General features: G+C 54.9%; 2 protein-coding genes across 8 annotated transcripts; both read left to right on the top strand.

Annotated features, from left to right (window-relative positions):
* Window positions 1-240: 240 nt before the first annotated feature.
* On the top strand, window positions 241-8,490 carry Wbp2 (WW domain binding protein 2). Of its 3 annotated transcripts, none has more exons than XM_087569675.1 (8): window positions 241-331; window positions 3,504-3,612; window positions 4,701-4,836; window positions 5,741-5,833; window positions 6,356-6,490; window positions 6,710-6,838; window positions 7,290-7,366; window positions 7,478-8,490. In XM_087569675.1, exons 1-8 carry the CDS (start codon window positions 273-275, stop codon window positions 7,529-7,531), a joined length of 792 nt encoding a protein of 263 aa, XP_087425801.1. In that variant the 5' UTR covers window positions 241-272; the 3' UTR covers window positions 7,532-8,490.
* Window positions 8,491-9,126: 636 nt separating this feature from the next.
* Window positions 9,127-24,060, top strand: Unc13d (unc-13 homolog D). 5 transcript variants are annotated; one of them, XM_087569655.1, is made up of 33 exons: window positions 9,127-9,261; window positions 9,528-9,737; window positions 10,415-10,450; window positions 10,664-10,771; window positions 10,860-10,919; window positions 11,008-11,074; window positions 11,306-11,486; window positions 12,378-12,422; window positions 12,516-12,584; window positions 12,719-12,788; window positions 12,933-13,037; window positions 13,157-13,249; window positions 13,326-13,429; window positions 15,943-16,060; window positions 16,132-16,256; window positions 16,388-16,478; window positions 16,561-16,617; window positions 16,700-16,797; window positions 16,879-16,930; window positions 17,008-17,132; window positions 17,254-17,374; window positions 17,697-17,840; window positions 18,029-18,127; window positions 18,234-18,440; window positions 18,585-18,653; window positions 19,624-19,703; window positions 20,667-20,772; window positions 20,844-20,915; window positions 21,377-21,460; window positions 21,557-21,677; window positions 21,853-21,976; window positions 22,360-22,556; window positions 23,353-24,060. In XM_087569655.1, the coding sequence occupies exons 2-33, from the start codon at window positions 9,621-9,623 to the stop codon at window positions 23,472-23,474; spliced, it is 3,267 nt and encodes a 1,088-aa protein (XP_087425781.1). In that variant the 5' UTR covers window positions 9,127-9,261; window positions 9,528-9,620; the 3' UTR covers window positions 23,475-24,060.
* Window positions 24,061-24,659: the final 599 nt, after the last annotated feature.

Raw genomic sequence — 24,659 nt, 5'->3', positions numbered from 1 at the left:
ACTCGTCACTAAACGCAAGGAGAGGCTGCGTTTACAGGACCACGGCCTGCTGGGAATTGTAGTTGGCTGCTTGTTTGTGATGCAGGTGCAACTTGGGGGAGGGGAAGAGGGAGTAAACTCTCCCCACGTGACAGTCCAGATCAGGTGGTTGGTCAGCTTACGCGGACGAGCTATGATTGGCTGACTGTAATACGAACGACGCCACTAGAGGCGGGCCAAAGACCAGCGCAAGCGCAGGGCATTGCGAGTCTCGGGACCCCTGTGGAGAGACTATGGCGCTCAACAAGAATCACTCAGAGGGCGGCGGAGTGATCGTCAACAACACTGAGAGGTGAAAACACGGCGGAAGGACCCTGGTGGCTCGAAGTGGGGGTGTCGCACTCTGTGTGGTGGGCGGTGGGATATGGTGGGGAAGGAAATTGATGGAGCGCTGGGGGTGGGGGGGAAGGGGTGGTAACGGCCGGAGGCGGGGCTGGAGGGAGTGGGTGGGTCGTGGGGGAGGGCCGGGGTGCTGATCAGCTGGGGTGCTGGGTGGGGGTGGGGCAGGAGAATGGTGTCAGGGTTTGTTTGGGAAGATGAGTGAGGCCCTGGGATGATTTCTTGAACCCCTTCCAAACGAAGTCTTAAAAACGTAGTGGCTGTTTATTAGGCGTTTACGACGTCTTTACTGTGCTGCGTCTGTTCTACTTCAGATAATACACAATCGCCTGCCGCAGTAACTCTTTTACGGGTAGGGCAAGTGAGGCCTAGTGAGGATAAATAACATGACTTAGACCATAGTGCTGTGAGTAACAGATGGGAATTGAAGGAAGGTAACTTGGCCCCGAAGTCAGTAGGCTTAAAACAACTCCTGTACGGTTTTCTCGTATATTCCAGAACTTCTCAGGTTCCAAAAGAACGGCTGAGGCCCTCGAGATAGAACTAAATGTCTGTCAACTACTTAATCCAGTGACCCTTATTAAGGCTTGTCTCTTGCCTTGTTTTCTTGAATTCTCAACGGCCTCCGTCAGTTCCCAGAACAAAGGTCTCCCAACTTTAAGATTCCTTTTTCTCCACCCTTCCCTGAACTGCTGGACTTCTCTTGTTCCTTGTTCCTTGAAAATCGGACTCTCCTGACTTGCACTCTGCGGGCTTGAATTAACTTCTTGAGGGCCACGGGAGACATGATGGAGGTCAGAGCCACACCCAGTGTAGACAAGCGCCCGTCTTGGGACCTGTCACCTGGGGAGCTTGATGAGTAGTCGGAGGAGAAGGTGTGCAGTGACACAGCCAGGTTACGCTGACTTCCTGTGCATAGGTCTTGAGAAGGGGCCGGCCAGCACATGTTCCTGCTGACCATTTTAACCTGAGCTGCCACCTGTACTTACTGCACCAAGAAAGAGTATTTGGGAAGGGAGGAGACAGAAGAATGAAACCATATGAACTCGGACGTTTTTATCCTGTAATCTGAGAAACCTTACATTGTTCTCTGGTGTACTCTGTCCAGTACCTTGTCTGAGCCAAGTACTCTGATGCCATTTAATGACTGTCCCCACCTCTACCAGTCTCTCTGGTTTTTGAGGAACGGTTTCATTCCTGTAGCCCAGGTTGGTTGAATTTGAGGCAATCCTCCTACCTCAGGCTTTTGAGGAGTTCAGGCCTGTGCTGCCACAAACCAGGGCTATTTAGTTTCAGTATTTGGGAGTGATACCATTTTTTGTTTGTTTGTTTTTCCGAGACAGTGTTTCTTTGTGTAATAGAGCCCTGGCTGGCCTGGACTCACTTTGTAGTCCAGGCTGGCCTTGAACTCACAGAGATTCACCTGCCTCTGCCTCCTGAGTGCTGGGATTAAAGGCATGTGCTACCATGCTGGGAATTTTTTGTCTCTTAAACTGAGTCTTACCTAGGTGGCATCTACCCTCCTGGGTCTTGGCACCTGGTTCATAGCTTGTTGCTACCAGTAGGGCTCAAAGCAATAGCTTCAGTCACACTTGTGAAACATGTGTCGGCAACGATTGAAATTTAATTATACACTCAGACTTTGGAATTTAGTAAACATGAGTTTTTAATTCACAAACCACTGATAGAGGTAAAGTTGTGAACTTGCCGGGAGGAGGTGGTAATAGGCCTTTAGGCCCAGCATTCAAGAGGCAGAGGCAGACAGATCTCTGTGAGCTCAAGGCCAGCCTGGTCTGCAGAGTGAGTTCCAGGACAGCTAGGGCAACATAGAGAAACCCTGTCTCAAAAAAAGAAAAAGAAAAAAAAGCTGTGACTCTTTCTAGAGAATTGAGTGCATGTGCAAGACACACACACCTACCTCAAGGGCTTTGTGTGCAGAAGTTTCTGCCAATCCAGCTAGAGAAGCTTGGATTAGGGGCTAGAGAGCTGGCTCAGCAGTTAGGAACACTTCCTGTTCTCCCAGAGAACCCAAGTTCAGGTCCCAGCATCCATATGGGACAGCTCAGAACCACCTGTAACTGCAGCTTCAGGGGATCCAATGCAAGTACAGAGTCATGTCTTTAACCAACCAGCCAGCCTGCCTGCCTGCCTGCCTGCCTGCCTTCCTTCCTTCCTTCCTTCCTTCCTTCCTTCCTTCCTTCCTTCATTGGTGCTAGGGTTGAACCTAGAGCCTGACCATACTAGATAATACTGAGCTATATCCCCAAGTCCCATTAGACTGTTTACATATTAGGTTTTGTTTTAAAGATGTATTTATTTATATGAGTACACAGTTGCTGTCTTCAGACACACCAGAAGAGGGCATCAGATCTCATTACAGATGGTTGTGAGCCGCCATGTGGTTGCTGGGATTTGAACTCAGGACCTCTGGAAGAGCAGTCAGTGCTCTTAACCACTGAGCCATCTCTCCAGCCCACATATTAGGTTTTTATTTGTTTGGTTTGAAGCTGTTTTTCTCTGTAGCTTTGGCTATCCTGGGACTCACTCCGTAGACCAGGCTGGCCTCAAACTCATAGACCCACCTGTCTGTGCCTCCTGAGTGCTGAGATTAAAGTTGGGCCACCACTGCCCAGCATAGATTAAGTTTTGCAAACACTAACAAAAGATCTCTGGCTGGGACTGAGTGGGTGGAGTGCTCTCATACATGCACACCCTAGGCTCCAGCCTTAGCACCTCAGGAAACCAGCATGGTGGTACAAGGCTATATTCCCGGCAGCTTGGGGGGTGGAGGCAGGAGGAACTTAGCAAGCTCAAGACCAGCCTGAGCTATGCAAAACCCTGATCCAGACACCCCCAGCCAGAACCCCACTCACAGGGCTCAGGAGCAAACTAAAGCCAAACCCAGGTGATCTAATCCAGCCAGGGAGGGGAAGGTGGTTGTCTCGCCTGGTCACATGGGGCTGTTGAAATCGCAGGTGGGAGAGTCGTAGACCTGGCTTGTTCCTCTTGATGGCTGTGTCGATGGTTTCATCACAGCTCCTGATGAGACACTGTTCTGAGTGACTGTCTCGACTAGAATAACTGATAGTGGCCCCTTTGTTTTTGTTTTGTTTTTTTCTTCACAGCATCTTAATGTCCTATGATCATGTGGAACTTACATTCAACGACATGAAGAATGTACCAGAGGCCTTCAAAGGGACCAAGAAAGGCACCGTCTACCTAACTCCATACCGGGTAAGTTGTATAGCAGGACAGTTGGGTTAGAGGCTCTGTGCTCTCAGAGGGTCATGTGTGTGTCTGCTTCAGTCTTGTGACACCAGTGGCCTCTGACTCCTGGGGACTGTTAGTGCCTTGCTTGGTCTGTTTCTCTGTCACACGATCCTGGATTCTAGAACTACGAGCCCTTTGTGCTGCTTTCCTGACCTGGGCCATGCAGATTCCACAAAAATCTCTTTGGGGTAGGTTACAGCTGCCGGGATGAGTTGCCTGGAGTAGCCTCATGCACAGTCAGAGAGATGAACGTGGTAAACAGGATGTCGTAGCAGGGCCCCAACCTCCAGGCTGGGCAGAGAGCCCAGCAGAGCCCTGCAGAGTGAGTGGTGCCGGGCTGCAGAATCGGCCTCATTTGAGAGTGAGCCCTATGGGCTCTGAGTAATGTAAGTGACTTAAGAAAGGGGCTGTGCTTGTGGCTTCCCCAGGTGAGCTGTGCAGATGGCTGGAAGAAGAACAGGTGCACATTTTCATGATGGCCCCTCTCACAATGCCCACCTCTGGGGCATTCACATCTTCCATTAGCTTGAGTGTCTGCTGGTTTGTACCCACAAAGTGGAAGGAGAGAACTGACCTCTGACCTCCATATGTGCACTGTGGCATGTGCACACCAACCCTCACAAATACAACATAAATGTGGCTGTCAGGCAAAGTGTGACCTACAGGAAGTCACAAGGATCCCTTCTCCTGGACCCTTAAAGCTGCTCCATTCTGTATGAGCACAGGCTCTGCCACCCCCAGCCTCCGTCAGCTCTGCCTGCACCTAGTGCGTAGCACAGGAGCCAGGCTCCTCCTGTGTGCCCCACACCTGCCAGCCTGTGTCGGGAGGGAAGCCAGTGCGGCGTCCTCACTCACTGGGACCTGCAGGTTCCTCGTGTGCACGCCTCAGTCTGCTGTCTCCAGGCTGCGCTTGGGAGGAGCCACGTGTCTGCCAGTGGGCTGCACTCCCTCCTCTGACGCCAGGAAGAGACCAAGCACACAGAGAGTGTCCGGGACTAGCGGCTGGGCTGCCTGTGCTCTGGCTCTGACGGCCTGGTCTCTGCTCCACACAGGTCATCTTTCTGTCCAAGGGCAAGGATGCCATGCGGTCCTTCATGATGCCCTTCTACCTGATGAAGGACTGTGAGGTCAAGCAGCCGGTGTTTGGTGCCAACTTCATTAAGGGGACAGTGAAAGCTGAAGCAGGAGGTAGGTGACAAGCTCAGCATCTCTGGCTGCCACCTGGAAATAGCTGTTTCAGATTCCTTGCCTAAGCCTTCTACTTCCTAGCTGAGAACTTTTTTTTAAGATTTATTTATTTACCATGTATATAGTGCTCTGCACTGCAGAGGTCATCAGATCCCATTACGGATGGCTGTGAGCCACCATGTGGTTGCTGGGAATTGAACTCTGAAGAGCAGTCAGTGCTCCTAACCACTGAGCCATCTCTCCAGCCCCTAGCTGTGAACTAACTTCTGATACCCAGGCTAATGGTTACCAAGAGCTGGGAAGTTCAGAAAGTGAGCCCAAGAGAGAAGTTAAAACTAAAGGTGCGGGTTGGGGACTTAGCCCAGTGGTAGAGCACTTGCCTAGCAAGCGCAAGGCCAAGCCTAAAGGTGCTTCTTTTTACCTAGGGAGGGCCCGGGTTTTAGGTTTGGAAGTTTTGTTCTATTCCTGGGAGGAGCCTTCCATGGGGCCTGGCCTTGTGGCGACTCCAGACTCCATAGGGTTCTGTGTGAGCCTCACTCTGGGCTACAGGGGCCAAGTTTTGTCTTGAGGCCCCTTACCAGGAGAGTTCTACCCCCGAACCTTGATGTCAGTTACCAGGAGAGCTGTCGTGTGCTTTGTCAGGTGGAGAGAGGCCTCCCCACCTCCCCCTCGCTCTTGGCTCTACAATCAACTCTATGGTCTTGGTGCTGGGAGTGGAGAAAGTCCTGCTGAGAGGATGAGACCCCCAAGCAGGAGCCCGGCCAGTCGGCAGCTCGGGGTGTTATGTGGGCTCTGGGGAGGAGCCCTCCAGACAGGCCTCACTGTTGACGATGAACAGGAGAGAACAAGCCATCTCTGCCCTGAACCTGTCTCCTTCTCACTCTGACCGTTTTGCCCTTCTCAGGTGGTTGGGAAGGCTCTGCCTCCTACAAGCTGACCTTCACAGCAGGGGGTGCCATTGAGTTTGGGCAGCGGATGCTCCAGGTGGCATCTCAAGGTATCCAAGCCCTTGAAAGCCAGGGCCAAGGACTCATCAAACATGGGTTTTTTGTTTGTCCTTTTATTTTGTATCATAAGCACCAGGAGGTAAATACCTGGACCCAGCTGACAGGACTGGGAAGTTTGGGGAAAGAAACCTGTAATTACCCTCTGTGGGCTTCCTCTGCCCAGAGCAGGCACGCAACATTCTGGCAGAATGTTTGGACTGAAAAACAAACAAAAAACCCAGCTACTAAACTACCATCCAGCCGCCATTGTAAATCACCCAGTGCTGGGCTCATTCTCATACTCCCTCCCCCCCAGCACAGCTCTCCCTCGCTTCCTCTGACGCCTGTCCTTGACCCCACCATGTTGCCCTTTGGCCTTTTTTTTCCACCCTCCCCTCACCACATGGTGACCTAGGCAGACCCCTTGGGGTGGGCAGTGGAATGGTGGTAGGGCACATCTGTGGGCACAGTCCTGGGGCCCATCAGTCCCTGGAGCAGGTGACACTCATGCCTCTCTCCCCTTGTACTTATAGCCTCCAGAGGTGAAGTCCCCAATGGAGCCTATGGGTACCCTTACATGCCCAGCGGGGCCTATGTCTTTCCCCCACCAGTCGCCAATGGAATGTACCCCTGCCCTCCTGGCTACCCCTATCCACCGCCCCCACCCGGTGAGTGTGTCCTCTGCTGCCCAGACTCAGCCTCCGCACCCACCCACTAACCATACCTTCAAGCTGCCGAGGGGAGATGTGCCTTTCATGCTTTAGGCCTAACAGACACTGGAGAGTTTAGAGGGCACTCCAAGGAACTAGATAGGACAGCCACTCCAGATGTAGCCTTATGAGGGACCCAAGTAGGCCGCTCACTGTCTCTGTCGCTCTCTTCCCAAGCAGAGTTCTACCCTGGGCCTCCTATGATGGACGGGGCCATGGGATATGTACAGCCCCCACCACCACCCTATCCTGGGCCCATGGAGCCTCCCGTCGTCAGCGGCCCCAGTGCCCCCCCTACTCCTGCAGGTGAGGCCCCCTCAGCTTCTAGCTGTCCTTCAGGGCCAGCCCTCTCTTCCCCAAGATCTTACAGAGAACTCCACACAATGGCTGGAGACTACTGACCCTCGAGTGACGAAGGGCCTGGGTTACAGACCACCCAAGGGCATCAACAAGCGGTAGCCTGGTGGTGAAGAGCTATATTCCAAGGGCTGGGTGTGGTTCAGTGAGCACTTGCCTGAATGGGGTGGCCTAGGTTCTATCCCAGGTGCCACAGAACACAAATCTGAAGGTACAATGAGATGAGGCCTCTGCAGCTCCTTGGCTTGTGGTGGCTTCTTGGCTTGTGGTGACCTTTTTGGACCCAGACGGTCACCCTCTGTGCCTCGGTGTTCTCATCTACAAATGATCCTAGGAACTCAGGTGAGGGTGAGGAGAGGCTTACTGCTTGTTGCCGTCTCCTGTGTGTTTGTGTTCACAGCTGAGGCCAAGGCTGCAGAAGCCGCTGCCAGCGCCTATTACAACCCGGGCAACCCACACAATGTCTACATGCCCACGGTGAGTTGGCAGGAGACCGCCTTCTCAGTCACGCAGGCTGGGAGCTGGTGTTGGAAGCGAGCACAGAGAGTCCTACGATGTCTCATGGGAGCTTTGTGCTTTTTTCTCTAGAGCCAGCCACCACCACCACCCTACTACCCTCCAGAAGACAAGAAGACCCAGTAGACCCTGCCCACCTCCTGCCTCTTACCTGAAGACCCCTTCCTGGGCCTCCCATGGAGCTGCATCTGGGATTCCAGGAGGCCAGGGAAGGCCCTGTTCTTCCCCAGGCCTAAGTATAAAGTTAGCAGGAGCTAGCCCTGATAGAAAGGTGGAACTCCTGGCCTCTGAGAGGGTCCCAGCTTCCCACCCTAGCTCAGCTCTCAGCGCTGTTCTACCCAGCCTCCCTTTAACCATCTCTGGAGCTCACAGGAGCACGGGGTAACCTCTTGTTCCTCATGATAGTGGACACACACACACACACACACACACAGAGGGACTCTCTGGCCACTCCTCTACTGCTGTCCAGCCCCTTGAGCCTGGTGACCATTGTTCTTCATCTCTTGGGCTCAGAAGACCAGCCTCATCTCCCACAGGCCCTGCCCAGTCATGTTCACATTCCTTCCCCTTCCTTCCCCCCCCCCCCCCCCCCCCCGCGTGTGCCTGGCCCTGGAAGGCCGCTGTCCCAGCAGACAGTCACACTCACCCGGCCTCGCTTGTTCTTTCTGTTGCTTCCAGGGATTTTACCTGGAGCTTCCAGTGGCTGGCATCAGAAGCAAAGCCACTGTGGCAGAGAGGAAGCCCCTCTGCCCCTCCGCCCCCCTGCCCCTCCATCCCTCCGCTGGTGTTTCTGGGGATTATTCACTCTCCTTTTCCCTTCACAAGGGCCTTCTCTGCAGGAGCGATAGAGAATGCATGTCTGCCCCATTGGGCCTTTTGGTCTGGGATTCCTCCAACCACATGACCTATACCCCAAGCCCGCCTCTCCATGCGCTTCGCCCCCTGGATGCACTAAGAGTTGCTCTCGTTTGTTCCTGGTCTGGATGCAAAACAAGGAGATGGTTATTTAAAGAGAATTCCTATTTATTTGACACAAAAAGTCCAGTTAATATATTAATGTGAAATAAACCCTGTTTGCACCTTGATTTGTTTGCTACAACTGTGAAATAGTAAAAAAAATGAAGTGACTGGATGCTCACTTGACTCCTGTGTGGTGACCAGGGTGAGGTGGCTGCTGGGGGCGGAGCTAGAAGCCAGCTTCCTCCTCACTGAGTCTTAAGAGTGTTCGTGTGGCTCTCAGTCTCCTTAACAGAGGCACCACACCTGTCTGGGATGGTGCGTGTGCCACACACTGCCAGCGGGGGACAGGAGAGAGGCCTGTGTCCCATCTGCTGCTTCCAATCCCCTCCTGAGCAAGGCATGCCAGGACTAATGTGAGGGAGAGTTGCTGGGCTGGCTACCATGGTGTGTGCCTCCATGCTGCCTTACCTAAAGAAGACGACCTACCGTGGGAATAAAGCAAAGTCTTTAGCCGACCTGTACCCCGCACCCCGCTCGAAGTGAGCCAAAGAGCTGTGGGAGATTCCAGTGCCGCAGTGTCCTCTCCTGACCAAAATGCTCCCATGTGCAAAGGCTGCTCCAAGGCCTCGCCACCTCTTCTGCCACCACCCCCGGGGGCCTCAGGGCTAGTGAAGTACCCTGACCTGATGTCAGTGGTAGGGCTGGGCTTCATGTCCCTTCTCCCCATCCCTGGCTAACACAAAGCAGTTCTGTCCTTTCCTGGAATGTCACCTGTGGGGTGGAGCAGGCTGAGCAATTGGCTGAGGAACGCCTCTTGTTTCTAGCCTCTCCGGAGCCACCGCCCTGAGCCTGCCCCACCCTGACCCAGATCTGGTGCCCATTCAGAAAACCCTAGGGTGAGAACGCCACAGATCTCGGCTGGCTACTTTGGCCCAGGCATAGTTGAGGCAGGCAGCTGCCTTAGCCTGTCCAGGAGCTCTGGACTCTCCCCAGAGCCTCTGTGGGAGAGTAGGTGGGGCTTGCCGGCCCACTGGGTCCACTTTCTCCTGGCTGAGGAAGATCTGGCAGGGATCAAGGCTGAAGGGAGTTGCTGGGAACCTGGAGAAGGCCCCGCCAAGGCAGTGACACCCTAACCCTTCCATCCCTCCACCCTCCTCGGCAGAGTGTACCCTGGGGCTCTTTGCATCACCCTGCGGCTTCCTTGTTTCCACCCGGCAGCTGGGGGGTGGCGGAGTGAAGGGCAGAGCCAACCACCATGGCGACACACCTCTCCCACCCCCAGCGGCGCCCTCCACTCTTGCGCCAGGCCGTCAAGATAAGGCGCCGCAGGGTCAGAGACCTGCAGGATCCACCGCCCCAAGCCACCCCGGAGGTAGGAGTGACTACAGGAGGGGTGAAGAGCCAACCTGGGGTGCTCAGTAGTCTTGGGGCTTAGAGGTGAGAGGCGGGCTGTCTCTCCCCACCCACTTGCCCTCTATGGCCCTGGGCATACCCTTGTAGGTGGGCAGAGAGGTCCACCAAGTGTTCTCTGAGCCACGGTGGGCTTCTCTAGTCCCTTTCTCTTTGGTGGACCTGTACCTCAGGCCCTTCCTGTTCCTCTAGCTTTGAAGGTTCCAGCTCCATGAAACTATCTTTAATGACTGTAGGTTACCTAGGTTACTTAGGGACCCCCTCTGAGCCACCGGAGACCTGCCGGCTGTTTCCCCCAACTCGCCCACCTCTGCTACTAGGCCTCACTTCCGCTGCTGGGGTGAGGAGCGGGTGGCCGTCTGATAAGCACTGCTGTTTCCTCTGGGGAAGGAAGGGGGGGCAGGTGCTAGAGAGCCCACAGCTGGGTCAGCTGAACACCCATGGACCTCAGGCATGGCAGTACAGGGGATGAGCAAGATGGCCCAGGGGTTTGCCCTTCAGGGAGCCTCATGTTGGAACAGGTGAGGGACATCGGGGGCCCAGAGGCTGAGGTGCTGGGGTTCCACTATCTAAGGCATAGGCTTCCTGCCTGGCTGGAAAGGCCTCCAGGGACACGGTGTCTTTCCGCCTTGCTCCTAGGTCCAGGTTCAATCCCACCACTTCTCCCCGGAGGAGGTAAGGGGAGGGGTTGGGAGAGTGTGGGGATGTGGGAAGCAGCTCTACAGCCTCTCTGGGGGAGGCCCCTCAGCCCCAGAGTCTGAGGATGCAGCAGCCCGGTAGAGATCACACTGGGTCTCAACCTCATCTGCCACTTTGTCCCTTTCTCTGGGCCTGAGGTGAGGGTCTTGGGGAGGACTGCTGGGTAATGATGACCCTGCTATGTCTCAGCGGGACCTGCTGTATGAGGAAGCCCTCTATACCGTCCTGCACCGCCTGGGTCAGCCAGAGCCCAACCATGTGAAGGAGGCCTCGGAACTGCTGTGCTATCTGCAGGAGGTAAACCCAGCCTCTACCCTCCCGCCAGGCTCAGCCCTCCCTTCCCACCATCTTGTGTCCCAAGCCTCCCACACCTCTGCCCCTGCAGGCTTTCCAGGTGCAGCCCGAGGAGCACCAGCAGATGCTACAGCGTGTCAGGGAGCTTGAGGTAAACTGCCCCCCCTCCAGTCGTCCTGGGCAAGGAAGGAGCACGGTCCTCTCAGGAACTCAGGCAAGCCCTCCTCCCATCCCTACAGAAGCCAATATTTTGTCTGAAGGCAACAGTGAAACAGGCCAAGGGCATTCTGGGCAAGGATGTCAGCGGTGAGTGGTTAAGGTGCCCCAGATGACCTCTCCTCTCATAGTCCGGCCTTGAAGTCTTCTCCAGAGTTCTTCCAAAGATCCCCCCAGCTGCTAGCCTCCTGCACTTAGCTGCTGAGTTTCGGGGGACCTTATTCTGGCTGTCTCAGGAGGAGGCTGGGCCCCACTGAGGCTCATGGGATCCCAAGGGAAGCTGGCTAACTCTCTGGAGTCTCGTCTCTCACTCCTTCCTAGGGTTCAGCGACCCCTATTGCCTGCTGGGCATCGAGCAGAAGGTTGGTGTGCCGGAGGGCAGCCCTGTGTCCCGGCGTCGGCAGAAGGCTGTGGTGAGGCACACCATCCCTGAAGAGGAGACCCATCGCACCCAAGTCAAGACCCAGACACTTAATCCCGTCTGGGACGAGACCTTTATCTTGTACGTGGCCCTGTCCCAGCCACCCTCTATAAGGTTTCTCTAGATAATTGGATCATTGATCTTTCTGGATCAAGAGACACAGACACGGCTTAGTCCTTAGTTCTCAGGAGGAGCCGGAGGGAGACTCATCCTCGTAGGACGGACCCGTGACGTAAATGTCAAACACATACCTGCCCGATGTAGTGACACATACCTGTAACCCTAGCACTCAAGGGTAAGGCAGAAAGATGGCAAGTTCAAGACTAACCTAGGCTATGTGGCAAGACCCTGCCACGTCACTAAGTACGCTCTATAGTACTGAAGGAGGCAGAGTTGGCTGCTCCGGGTGAGTGGTGGCCAGGCGACACCGCAGCCCTTCCTTGAAAAAGGTAGAGTAGTTTAGGCATTTAGGAAGGAGGAGCCATGCTAGCTGATTTTTAAATCACAGCACTTGGGAGGGAGAGGTAAGTAGATCTCTGTGAGTTCAAGGCCAGCCTTGTCTACATAGTTGAGTCCCAGATGAGCCAAGGCTACATAGTGAGATCCTGCTCCCATGAGAAAAAAATAAAAAGGGAGGAAAAAGCCAGCCGGGCACTGGTGTCACACACCTTTCACCTCAGCACTCAGGAGGCAGGGGCAGGAGGACAGGTCGAGAGGCTAGCCTGGTCTACAGAGCGAGTTCCAGGACAGCCAGGGCTACTCAGAGAAACCGCGTCTGGAAAAACCAAACCAAACCAACCAAACAAACAAACAAAAAAAGAAAACAAAAGGGAGGGAGGAAGTAGGCAGGAAGGGGCTACAACTTCATAGTGGGTGATATTGGGGATGGTCTGGTCTGGTCTGACATGGATGTGCACCGGGTAACCTACCCTGCGAAGGTTCTTAAGCATACATGTTCTTTTTTCCCTAAAGGGAGTTTGAGGATATAACTAACGCAAGCTTTCACCTGGACATGTGGTGAGTGGCAGGCCTGACCCTGGGGAGGAGGGACCAAACTTGTGAGGTCACAGGCCCCTTCTCTGCCCCCTTGCTAAAACCTCTGGCCTCCAGGGACCTGGACACTGTGGAGTCTGTCAGGCACAAGCTCGGGGAGCTCACAGACCTGCATGGGCTCAGGAGGTGAGTGTGGCAGACTCATAGGGAGGAAGGTCCCCCCCCCCCCGCCCTTCCATGTGCACCCCGGTTTCTGGAAGGCAGGCTCTGCCCTTGCGTGCCCAGGTGGCCGAACCCTCACCAAATCTGCCTGAAAACAGGATCTTTAAAGAAGCTCGGAAGGATAAAGGCCAGGACGACTTTCTGGGGAATGTGATGCTAAGATTGCAGGTGAGAGCCAGGGGGGAGGGGCCAGGACAGAGGCAAAGACAGGAGCTGACCCAACCCAAGCTGGGTGCTGCCCTGACTGCTGACCTGTCTCTGCCTCAGCTCTGCACATCCTGATGCGCATCACCTCATGTCTCGCTTGTTCAGGACCTGCGCTGCCGAGAGGATCAGTGGTTCCCGCTAGAGCCCTGCACAGAGACCTACCCAGACCGCGGCCAGTGTCACCTGCAGTTCCAATTCATTCACAAGCGGGTAGGTCCAGAGCCTGGGCTAGTGGCTCCATCATCCTTGATTGGTGGCCTTCCTGGGTTGGGGAGAACTGGCTGTACCTGGCATAGGGCTTCACCAATAGCCTGCTGACCTCCTTACAGAGAGCCACGGTGGCCAGCCGCTCCCAGCCCAGCTACACTGTACACTTTCACCTACTGCAGCAGCTGGTGTCCCATGAAGTCACACAGCACCAGGTATGGCTGTCTTTCCGAGCCGGGTACCACCAGGGCCACTTGTCAGGTCCTGAGACGCATCTACTATTTCTCTTAGGCCGGCGGTACCTCCTGGGACGCATCGCTGAGTCCCCAGGCCGTCACCATCCTCTTTCTCCACGCCACCCAGAAGGACCTGTCAGACTTCCACCAGTCCATGGCGTGAGTACACTAACCCCGCTCAGAATCCCGAGGAGACCTCTGTGCCCTGCCCCGCCCACCTCCAGGCTGGCGGCTCAAAGCACGACTCTCCAGAGTGTGCTCTGGGGTCCAAGCTGTGTTTTCTTTTTTTTAAGTTTGGAGTCCATTAACACACTTTCAAATCTGGAGATTTTGTGCACAACTGATTCTAGCTGTCCTATGCATGCACTAGGAGTGCTGGAATTGCGTGTCCAACAGAGAAGGGTACTGTGTCCTTCTTTTCAGAGCAAATCCCCAGACCCCCAGGTCACTCACTGACCTTGTCTCTATCTCTCAAGTCCTTGCCTCTGCTGCACTCCATTTCCCAAAGCCATAGGCTCCGGGCAGCAAATAGTTGACACCCATCAGTCGATACTAAATGACTTGGCGGTACACGTCTGTAATCAATCCAGCCTTCTAAAGGCTGAGGCAGGAGAATTACAGCAAGTATGAGGCCATCCTGGGCTACACAGTGAAACTGTCTCAAAGAAGAAAACAACTCTAGAAGTGACAAGTCTGTCGAGGGCCATCATGTCCCCTGGACTATGTCAGCTTCTGGGAATGCCAAGAAGGGCCGCTCAGGAATGACTGGCATGCCGGTCTGTGTGGTGTAGGCAAGAGAAGTCCCAGCTGGGTGCTGGGCGGGAGGAGGAAGAGCAGAATGCCACCCAGGGCCTGGCTGTGGGTCGGTCATAGATCGAGAAACTGGTGGAGAAAGGAGAGTGATTGTGTATCTTCTGGACTCAGGCACATAGGTGTCCTGAGGCGAGTGAAATGTCATCCAGTAACAGGCCAGCTTCCCTTTCGGGATCCAGGCATTTCATGCGAGTAGTATCTGTCCCAGGAGACACCTCCACCTATCCCTGGTTGGTCCCTGCTTTCACTGTAACCTCACTTAGCCAATCACCCCTGTCAGGTCTCCCGTTACACACCTAAGGGAACTTCTGGCTGAGGATTGCCCTGTGCACGAGACTTGAGTCTCTAAATCTGACTTTTCAAAAGAAACAAGAGACCCCGAAGTTTTCTCCGGGCATGATGGCTCACTCCTGTAGTCTGAGCACTTGGGAGGTAGAGGCAGGAGGATCAGGAGTTCAAGGTCATCATCTAGTGAGTTAGTGATTTCACTCAGTAAAGTGCTTTGGTGAAAACATTAGAATCTGAGTTCAGTCCCCAGTACCCCGGCAGGCTGTGGCTTGGCGTGCCTGAAATCCCAGCCCGGGGTTTGGGCTGGGGTGGTGGTGGCAGAGATAGGAGCCTAGGGGAATTGGAGAACTTCAGGACTGATTGAGGAAGACCTTTGACCTCTGGCCTTCACACATATGCACACATTTATATGCACGCCTTCACGTACATGTGTGGGAACATTCACAAACGCCCTGAAAATTTTTTAAGAATCATTTTATGGGGTTAGGGATTTAGCTCAGTGGTAGAGCGCTTGCCTAGGAAGCGCAAGGACCTGGGTTCGGTCCCCAGCTCTGAAAAAAAGAAAAAAGAAAAAAAAATATATAAATGTAAAAAAGACTTAAAAAGGGATTGGGGATTTAGCTCAGTGGTAGAGCGCTTGCCTAGCAAGCTCAAGGCCCTGGGTTCAGTCCCCAGCTCCGAAAAAAAAGAACCCCCCCCCCAAAAAAAAAGAATCATTTTATTTGTGCATCTGTGTCTGTGTGATCATATAACACATGTGTGCAGGTTCCTCACCAGCCGGAAGAGGGTGCTGGATCCTCTGTAGCCTTAGCTGCACTTGGTTACGAGCCCCTTGATGTGGTCGCTGGGAACCAAACTTCGGGGAGAGCAGCAGTGCTCTTAACTGTTGGGCCATCTCTCCAGCCCCAATTGGTGCAAGCACTCTTACCCGAGGAGTCTTACTAGCCCCAAAAATGACTTTTTTTTTTTTTTCAGTTTTGGTTTTGCTTTTGTTGATGTTCCAGACGAGGTCTCTGTATGTAGCCCTGGCTGGTCTAGAACATGCTATGTAGACCAGGCTGACTTCTGGTTCTTTTTTTTTTTTTTTTCGGAGCTGGGGACCGAACCCAGGGCCTTGCGCTTCCTAGGTAAGCGCTCTACCACTGAGCTAAATCCCCAGCCCCCAGGCTGACTTCTAAGGCAAAGAAATCTACCTGCCTGTGCCTCCCAAGTTGGAGAATTAAAGGCGTGCTTCGTGCTTCACCCTTCACTGGGAAGGGTTTATCCATACAAAGCACAATTTGAGAGTCCAGTAAGGCCGGTTTGGTGGTGCAAATCTGTAATCCCAGTACCTGGAGAGCACAGGCAGGCAGATCTCTGTGAGTTTAAGGACACAAAGTGAATTCCAGGACAGCCAGAGACATGTAGAGAGACCCTGTCTCAAAAAACAACAAACAAACAAACAAAAACAGCCAGGCAACTTGAAAAGCATCTGCAGAAATTAAGAGACCCCGTGAGTCTCACTGGCCTTCAGCTTCAACTGGCTAATCAGGCAGGAAGTTGTTCCCACCGAGGTCTTCCTGTCTCTGCAGGCAGTGGTTGGCCTACAGCCGCCTCTACCAGAGCCTGGAGTTCCCTAGCAGCTGCCTCCTGCACCCCATCACCAGCATAGAGTACCAGTGGATCCAGGGCCGACTCAAAGCGGAACAGGTGACTAGTGTAAGCTGGGTAGGCAGGGCTCTGGGGTGACGTGGCCCTGTAACATCTTCCTGGCTTTGCAGCGGGAGGAGTTGGCCACCTCCTTCACATCCCTGTTGGCCTATGGCCTCTCCCTCATCCGGAAGTTCCGCTCCGTCTTTCCCCTGTCTGTCTCTGACTCCCCGTCCAGGCTGCAGTCCCTCCTCAGGTCAGTGGCTACCCTGAGTGGCTAACAAAAGTTCTGAGTGTGCAGGGGTGGCACCTGCAGGGAGGGATCAAGAAGGCCAGTTGGGTAGGAGTAGGGTTGCAGACCCCTGGACGGAGCCCTCTGTCTTCCAGAGTCTTGGTCCAGATGTGCAAGATGAAGGCCTTTGGAGAACTGTGCCCAGACAGTGCCCCACTGCCCCAGCTGGTTTCCGAAGCCCTGCGGGTAGGCGTCTCCTCTGGGGTGGGGGTAGAGGCATGTACCTTAGCCCAGTCACCCATCCTTCTCCCTGCCCGTCTTCCAACAGATGGGCACAGTTGAATGGTTTCACCTGATGCAGCAACACCACCAGCCGATGGTACAGGTAGATGCTGAAGCAGGGGGTTGGACGTGGGTAGGTAGTGTCTGTCCCTGGAACCCTGCTCAAACGCCTCTATCCTTCCCAGGGCATCTTGGAGGCTGGCAAGGCCTTGCTGAGCCTGGTACAGGACGTTATGGGTGATCTGTACCAGTGCCGTCGCACATGGAACAAGATTTTTCACAAGTGAGCAATTATGGGCCTGGAACTGATGGGCCTGTGGGACCCTGGTGGGTGCCATTGTCACACATGCTGCCTTTCTTCCAGTGTCCTCAAGATAGACCTGTTCACCATGGCCTTCCTGGAGCTGCAATGGCTGGTGAGACCCTCTGCCATCTCTAGGTAGCGTCCCTCCGCCCAGCTCCAGAGCCCTGCCCAACGAGCTATCCCTCACAGGTGGCCAAGAGGGTACAGGACCACACGGCGGCGGTCGGCGACCTTGTTTCTCCAGATGTTGGAGAGAGTCTGTTTCAGCTCTATGTCAGCCTGAGGGAGTTCTGCCAGCTGGGCCCCTCAGACAGGTGAGCAACAAGTGGCCTTGAAGGTGGACTCAGGCACTCAGGTGGGAAAAGGTTGACTAACAAGGGCCTCAGCCCGGGGCCAGCCTGCACCTTCCACAGGCTAAGCCTCTGTTCTCCCCAGCCATGAAGTCCTGGCCCTGGATGGTTTCCACCGCTGGTTTCAGTCAGCCATCCCTTCCTGGCTGCAGAGGACCTATAGCGTTGCCCTGGAGCGGGTGCAGCGAGCCGTACAGATGGACTCGGTACAGGCGGGGGCCCTAGGTTTGGGAGAGTATGGTTGGGTTCCCTTCTGGGACCTCCTGGCTGGTAGAAGTCTATAATGTCTCTGATCATCTCATCTGGGTATTGGTCAGGTCAGCTGGGTGCACAGTATGGTCTCCTGGTATCCTCAGGCTCAGTAGGGCTTCCCTGAGCCTAGGGTGTCCTATAGGGTGAGGCACAGTGGCCTGCGCCTTGCTTCTGCCCTCCCTGGAGCCTCTACTCAGCTCTGTGTTTGATTGTGGTAGCACGGACTTTGACCTGCCTGCTCCGAGCCTTCTTTTCTAAGCATTTCCCTTTCCCCAGCTGGTACCCCTGGGTGAACTGACCAAGCATAGCACTTCTGCTGTGGATCTGTCTACCTGCTTTGCCCAAATTAGCCACACTGCCCGGCAGCTGGACTGGCCAGACCCAGAGGAGGCCTTCATGATCACGGTCAAGTTCGTGGAGGTACAACATCCCTCCCTTCCATCGGGAGGGCCTCCCTCCTGCCCTACCTGCTTCCTCCCAGACTCTCAAACTACTAGCTACTACCAACATAGCTTGTGCCCTGAATTTAAAGTTCCTGAGACTCCTCTACTCACTCATTCTGAAAGCCCGGCCCATCGGTCCATCCGCTGTCCTCCCTCCTGCCCTAGGACACCTGCCGGCTGGCCCTGGTCTACTGCAGCCTTATAAAGGCCCGGGCCCGAGAGCTGTCTGCGGTTCAGAAGGACCAGAGCCAGGCAGCTGACATGGTAAGAGCCGGCGGCTGAGGGGCTGGCCAGGGTAAGGGTGGATCTGCTTGTCTTGGTGCTTGCGGTTCTGAAGCCTGCCTCTCTCTGTGCCCATGACTGTCCCCAGCTGTGCGTGGTGGTAAATAATGTGGAGCGACTACGGTTGATCATCGACAAGCTGCCCACCCAACTGGCATGGGAGGCATTGGAGCAGCGGGTCGGGGCTGTGCTGGAGCAGGGGCAGCTGCAGAACACGCTACACGCTCAGCTGCAGGGCGCCTTGGCCGGGCTGGGCCACGAGATCCGTACCGGTGTCCGTACTCTGGCAGAGCAGGTAAGGTCTGATTCCCCGGGGACTGTTCCTCAGCAGGACCTGAGCTGATGTCTCTCCCAAGAGCCTGAACTCAAGCCTGAAGCCAACTCTCTGGGTTCCCCTGACTCATTCCATCTCCTGTGGTCTCCCTGCCTTGTGTCCCAGTTGGAAGTGGGCATTGCCACACACATCCAGAAGCTCATCGATGCCAAGGGGTCGATTCTGCCTGAGGATGTGAGTAACTGTCCTGTTGGTTGACCTTCACCTCTAGGCCAACTCTGTGTCTGGGGTTGATAGGAGTCCGGGTAGACAGGAGTTGAAGGCTCTGAGGTGGTGAGAGATCAGTCCCTCAACCTTGAGCCGCGTGCGATGTCGCCGGGCTTCCGCAGCATCCTCATTCATGGTGTGGGCTCCCCTAGCAGTGATAGAGGGTGTGGGAGGCCCAGCTCGGTTTTGTAACCCAGCAGGTCCAGGAACCCGCCCTTTACAACGCCCATCATCTCTGCTGCCCTGCTGAGATGCCAGCCTGCTGACCCCCACTCCTCACGTGTCACTGTGCTCCTGATTGCTTAGGGGGGAAGTTGTCCTCTAATTCATCGAACACCAAGGGAACACTTTTCAGTTCCAAACACTGACTCAAGCATTGCTCCTAAGTCGGTGTGACCAAAAGTCCTGTTTCCCTAGGGCTGCTGCTCTGAGGAAATACAAGATAGCCAAGTGCCGAAATAACTGTGACGATGAACACGCGTGCAGTCTTGTGCACGCTTGTATACACGCTTACGTAGCGCACTGGATAATAAGGGCTAAAGGGAAAATAAAGCAGAGAAGGGGCTGGGCTGGGGAACGTCAGTGTTGTAGGGTTTGATAGTGGTCAGGGAAAGCCTTATCCCGAGTGTGACAGCTGAGTCACCACCCACAGGAAGCAGGAAAAGGATCTGTGCCAGCGCCTGCAGGGAGAACGCGCTGGTGGGATGGGAAGAGGTCCTGGGGAGGCTTGTGTGGAGCAGGCTGAGGTGCAGTCAGAGCAGACAGACAGGGCAAGAGGATAGGAAGACGGGAGGCAGAGAGCAACCAGGGCAGATGCTCTTCTAACGAGCACACAAACGCTAGCTTTGTTCCGTTACCAGGGGAAGGGGACAACCGGGTGAGGTCAGGACTGAAATAGAGCTGAGGAGTCTTACGTCCTTCCTGCTCTCTCTCAAAGGCCATTCTGCCCCTGATGAAATTCCTGGAGGTGAAGCTTTGTTACATGAACACCAACCTGGTCCAGGAGAACTTCAGCAGGTATCCAGCAGCACCTGGTCTGCACCACCCTCAGCCCCCAGGTCTCCAAGGCCTCAGTGCTCACGAGTCAGCAGCATGCTGGGGGTCCCTTTGGTGACTTCCTTGGAGGATGGAACCAGCTTCAGGGACAGAAGGTCACTGCTTTCCTTAAAGGTCCTTTTTATTCTGAGCACAGTGAGCCTTTCCTGCATCCCTCCAGGCCTCGGCCCATCTTGAGGGCCCCTGACTGCTTCTCCTTCCTCTTCGTGATCCAGGCCCACAGTCCAGGGTGGGGGCTGGGGCGGAGCCTGGGGGAGGCTTCTGGTTGGGATGTTGACACTGTAGGCTCTGGGTACCTGGGTTCAGGCTCCAGCTTCTTACTTAATTCCTCTTTAGCGGCTTCAAGGTGAGGAGTGGATGGGCCACATGAGGAGCTGAGAGCAGGGCTGTGCTGGCCCAGAGCCTCACCTGTCCCCGTGTGAAAGCCTTGTTGGGCAGCCAGATCTCCCTCCTAGAGTTCTGCCCATCTACTGAACAGAAAGTGGGGCTCCTGGAGTTGGGCTCCTTCATTTTTTATCACGCCATTTATTGAACATTGGTTGGTTGGTTCTGTTCTGTTTCCCCCACATAAGCAGAAGGAACTTACTTTCCTAGATAGCTTCGCTCAGAAACCTAGATCTAGAGCAGTACCTGGAGCACAGTGGCCACTTATGTTGGTCTAGTTCTTCTCCCCTCGCTCTGATGGTTTGCTGGTGTCCTGTGGTCCCACTGCCGTTGAGAGGCACCTTGGATGGAATTGTGACTCCCTTGGCCTGGCCCCCTTTACTCTCTGGAAAGCAACCTTTCCTTTGAACACCACCTGCCAGCTCTAACTCAGGGGAGGGAGGGTGAACCTGGGTTCCTGAGGCCTCCCCTTTCTGAAGAACATCTTTGTTTCCTCCCGTCCCTCTGTCCTGTGTCTGCCTCCCGTCTGCCTCCGGCCAGCCTCCTGACTCTACTGTGGACCCACACACTTACCGTGCTGGTGGAGGCGGCGGCTTCCCATCGTAACTCGTCACTGGCTTCTAGCAGGCTGAAGGTCGCCCTCCAGGTAATTGTACCAGCCGTGAGAATAGCCACCCTAGGGTGCCTGTCTTGTGTCACCTCTCCTCTCTTCCCCAGAACCTGGAGATCTGCTTCCATGCTGAGGGCTGTGGTCTACCACCAGAGGCCCTGCACACAGACACCTTCCTGGTAAGAGCACTCTTCCTGAGCAGTGCCGGGAATGAGCATTGGGATGAACAAGGCGGGACCTTGCTAGGGTCTTTTGATGAAGCCCCTAGTCCTGAGGCCAGGGCAGCGGGCCTACTTTGTGTATTCACCTGTACCCAGACTAGTTCCGTAATTCACGAAACCAAGCGCACTGAAAAAAGTTGGGTCTCTTATCCAGAATTATTACAGATCTTGTAATTGTGGCAAAAAAAAAAATAGATAATCTGAATGTGGTGTCCTTCAAAGCACAGGGTCCCTGCATGCCCACATTAGGGAGATTAGACTTCCAAAGCAGAGCATCTGGTGCCTCTGCCTCGGGGTCTTCCGGTGCACCCCCCTAATCCCATGGCTCCAGCACTGCCTATGGCAGAGCCACACTTTACCCTCTCTGAGTGCCTGACTGCAGCATGGGCATAGGGTGGCATGAAGATATGTCATTCCAGGCTCTGCAGAGCGACCTGGAGCTGCAGGCAGCCTCCAGCCGGGAGCTCATCCAGAAGTACTTCCGTAGCCGGATCCAACAGCAGGTGAGAAGCCCCCCCTGTCCCTGACCCACTGAGGGTCACAGTGGGCCTGGCTCCACTCCCTCTCCGGCTGATCCCTAATGCACGATCCCGTGCCAGGCGGAAACCACTTCTGAGAGGCTGGGTGCAGTCACGGTCAAGGCGTCCTATCGAGCCTCTGAGCAGAAGCTGCACGTGGAGCTGCTCAGTGCCTCCAGCCTGCTGCCCCTTGACTCCAATGGTGAGTAGAGGCTGCCCAGAGCCTCTCCCCACTGCCCCTAGAGGTTCAGCAGGAGCTTTGAGCACATATCTTCCAGCTCTCAGGATGGAGCCACCCTATTGCTTTGGGAGGCGGGAGGGGGAACACAGTGATGGCTGGAATTCGGTCAGCAACCCTGCCCTGGGCCCCTCGCTAGGTTCCAGTGACCCCTTTGTTCAGCTGACACTGGAACCCAGACATGAATTCCCTGAGCTGGCTCCCCGGGAGACCCAGAAGCACAAGAAGGAACTTCACCCGCTCTTTGATGAGACCTTTGAATTGTGAGTAGGACCCGACCCTTCCCTCAGTCTCTCCTGTCCCTCCCTGGTTACCCTGTGCTATAAGGAGCCCCTGAGATGGGCTTTAAGGACCCCTGGGATGAGACTTTGCTTCCCTGGGGGGAGGGGTGGGTTTCCATATGTTGAAGCCAGAGGCATCCAGGGAAGGATGCTGTATCCAAGATGCCTGGGTGCCTGTTCTTTGTTGAAAATGGGCCTGAGGCCACAAGACCCCTTGTAAATGCCCGGGATCAGAGTGGGTGCTACACCATGTGGTAGAGATCCAGCCGCCATATGCCTCTTCTCAGCAAGGGGTTACTCTACATGTTGGAGGGGGCAAGGTTGATGGCATATTTAGGTAAGGCTGTCAACTAACTCCCTGCCAGCCTGGTGCCTGCTGAGCCGTGCCAAAAAGACGGGGCGTGCCTCCTGCTCACTGTGCTGGACCACGACAGGCTGGGAGCTGATGACCTGGAGGGAGAGGCCTTCTTACCGCTCTGCAGGGTACCTGGACTGACAGGCTGTGTGGAGCCTGGCGAAGCACCTCAGATGCGCCTGCCTCTCACATACCCTGCACCCAATGGTAGGCCTGAGTCCCAGGGCTGGGCTCTCTGGCAGGGTGTCCAGGGAGAAGCCTTCTAGGGAGAAGGAAGCTATTACAACAAGCACTGTGGCTCGTGTTGCTGAGAATTTCAGCCAAGCTCTGCTCTAATGGAGAGACCAGTGAGATTTAAGCTCTGGCAGTGTTTTGACTTCTCCTGTGGGGAGACCCATTAGTTTCCCTGTGACGAGGGAGGAGTCTAGACCTCTGTGCTGGGAACATAGTGCAGAATCCGGTGACAGAAAGGCTCCTGTACCTCTGCCTGCATCGTGAGACGCCCCGAGTACCTGAGGGCCCGGTGTGGTGGCAGACCCCTGTAGGCCCAGCACTGTCAGTACAGGGTAACCAGGTGGCGGATCTCTGTCAGTCTGAGACCCAGTGAGGACCCCATCTTATACAGAAACCCCAGTAGGTACCTCCCATTCTCACAACTCTCTAGTGAGGTGTAGTCTCCCTCACTGGCAGGTTGTGTAGAGCCTGCCTCTCACACACCCTGCACCCCGTGGTCGGCCCGAGTCTGGGTGAGTCTGAAGAGATGGCCTTTTACAGTGAGCAGGCTGGGTGAGACATGAAGTTAGCTGTGTAGCCCTAGTCTCTCATAGAAAGCAGGCAGCCAAGGGACTGCCCAGGGCCCATGGTGTTTCCAACCCTTTGTTGTCGAGATAAATGTTGTGAATTTTGCTGGCTTATACCCACCAGCTTCTTCAAGGTTGGCACAAGAATGGGACAGTACTCTTTTTTAACCCAGAGTCTGACCCTCAAACCGTTCTCTCCACAGGGGATCCGATTTTACGGCTGCTGGAGAGCCGGAAGGGTGATCGCGAGGCCCAGGCCTTTGTGAAGCTGAGGAGGCAGCGGGCCAAGCAGGCCTCCCAGCATGCCCCCGCAACAGAGCCATAGCAGCGGAAGCAAAGCCAGAGTCCTGAAAGTTTGGGGTTTTCCTTGCCGCAGGGAAGCCCTTCATCCTGGTGTAACATAGGCAGAACCAGTAGGTGGAGGGCCCAGAGTTCTCGACAGAACAGCCCTTGGTGATGGAGCACCATGACCAGGCTTTATCCTTTCTTGTGCCACGGCTGTGTTCTCTGCCGTATTCTAGTTCAGAGGAACATCTCTCTGCTCCTCCCCCTGCCCCAGAAAAGCTGCCTTGGTAGGTTAGCAGAGTGTCTAGGGCCATCTGCCTTCTAGAACTGCCAGTTCCAGAGACTGGGGTGGGGCCAGACTACTAGGACCAGAGCTGTGGGCACAAACTTCAGAGGACTCTGTCAAAGCCGCCCTGGTGCAGGGAGGGGGTGGCCATTACTGAGGGAAGTGGGAAAAAAGAGACTCTGGCTCTGAGGTGAGAGCTGGCAGGAAGGAGGGCAGGCACAGATGGAGAGCCACACACAGGAGAGTTTGGCTGTCTACAGAAGAGCCTTCCTCCCTCAGATAACACCTGCCACCTAGAAATGTTCTCAGTGAAAATAAAAATAAAACATTGTCCACTGCCCTCGGAAAATCTATAGTTGGCCTACAGCAGGCCCAGGTGCTGTGTCCCTCCTCAGTACGCATCACAGCTCTGTCTGTCCCTGGGGGCATGGGTACTACATGGAGGTGAGAGGACACGAGTGGACCTGGAGTGGTCATCGGTATGTGTGTGCTGGCTTTTCAAGAGCTGGGTCTCCTGCACAGCATCAAGCTCGGGCTGTCAGACGTATGCAGAGCCACCTACCTTGGTCCTCAGCTATGACTCCCAACGTTTCACCTGGCAGGCACATCAGTTACTGTGGCTGCTGCTCAGGACAGGAACGTGGTGTGGGGAGGGACAGCGAGTGTGTGTGTGTGAAGGGTCTCCTACGCAATGGCAGTCAGAGCTTCTGGCCTGGAAAGTTAATGTGCACACACTGACAGGTAGAAGGCGACAACTCTAGTGGAGGCCGGGCAGAGCACCCAATGTGGATGTGTTCTCGGGTGGGGACTTCCTTGGTAACACCCCCCTCCTTCCTTCCATGTACATTACCCGCCCAGGCAGGACTACTTGTCTGCTGCTTAGAAAAACAGTGAAGGACCCCATCACTCTTTGGAAACCATCAATAAGGAAAGCACTCA

The sequence above is a fragment of the Rattus norvegicus genome, chromosome 10 (assembly GCF_021556685.1).
Source record: "Rattus norvegicus strain SHRSP/BbbUtx chromosome 10, alternate assembly SHRSP_T2T, whole genome shotgun sequence".
Classification (NCBI taxonomy): Eukaryota; Metazoa; Chordata; class Mammalia; order Rodentia; family Muridae; genus Rattus; species Rattus norvegicus.
Note: the sequence above shows the minus strand (reverse complement) of the source record. Positions and strands in the feature narration are given on the sequence as shown.

Coding starts and splice junctions, on each gene's coding strand:
- Wbp2 (XM_087569675.1), top strand. CDS start 273: ATGGCGCTCAACAAGAATCACTCAGAGGGCGGCGGAGTGATCGTCAAC. Junction 6,839..7,289: donor TGCCCCCCCTACTCCTGCAG/GTGAGGCCCCCT, acceptor TTGTGTTCACAG/CTGAGGCCAAGGCTGCAGAA. Junction 7,367..7,477: donor ACAATGTCTACATGCCCACG/GTGAGTTGGCAG, acceptor TTTTTTCTCTAG/AGCCAGCCACCACCACCACC.
- Unc13d (XM_087569655.1), top strand. CDS start 9,621: ATGGCGACACACCTCTCCCACCCCCAGCGGCGCCCTCCACTCTTGCGC. Junction 11,487..12,377: donor TGGGACGAGACCTTTATCTT/GTACGTGGCCCT, acceptor TTTTCCCTAAAG/GGAGTTTGAGGATATAACTA. Junction 16,618..16,699: donor ACCACCAGCCGATGGTACAG/GTAGATGCTGAA, acceptor TATCCTTCCCAG/GGCATCTTGGAGGCTGGCAA.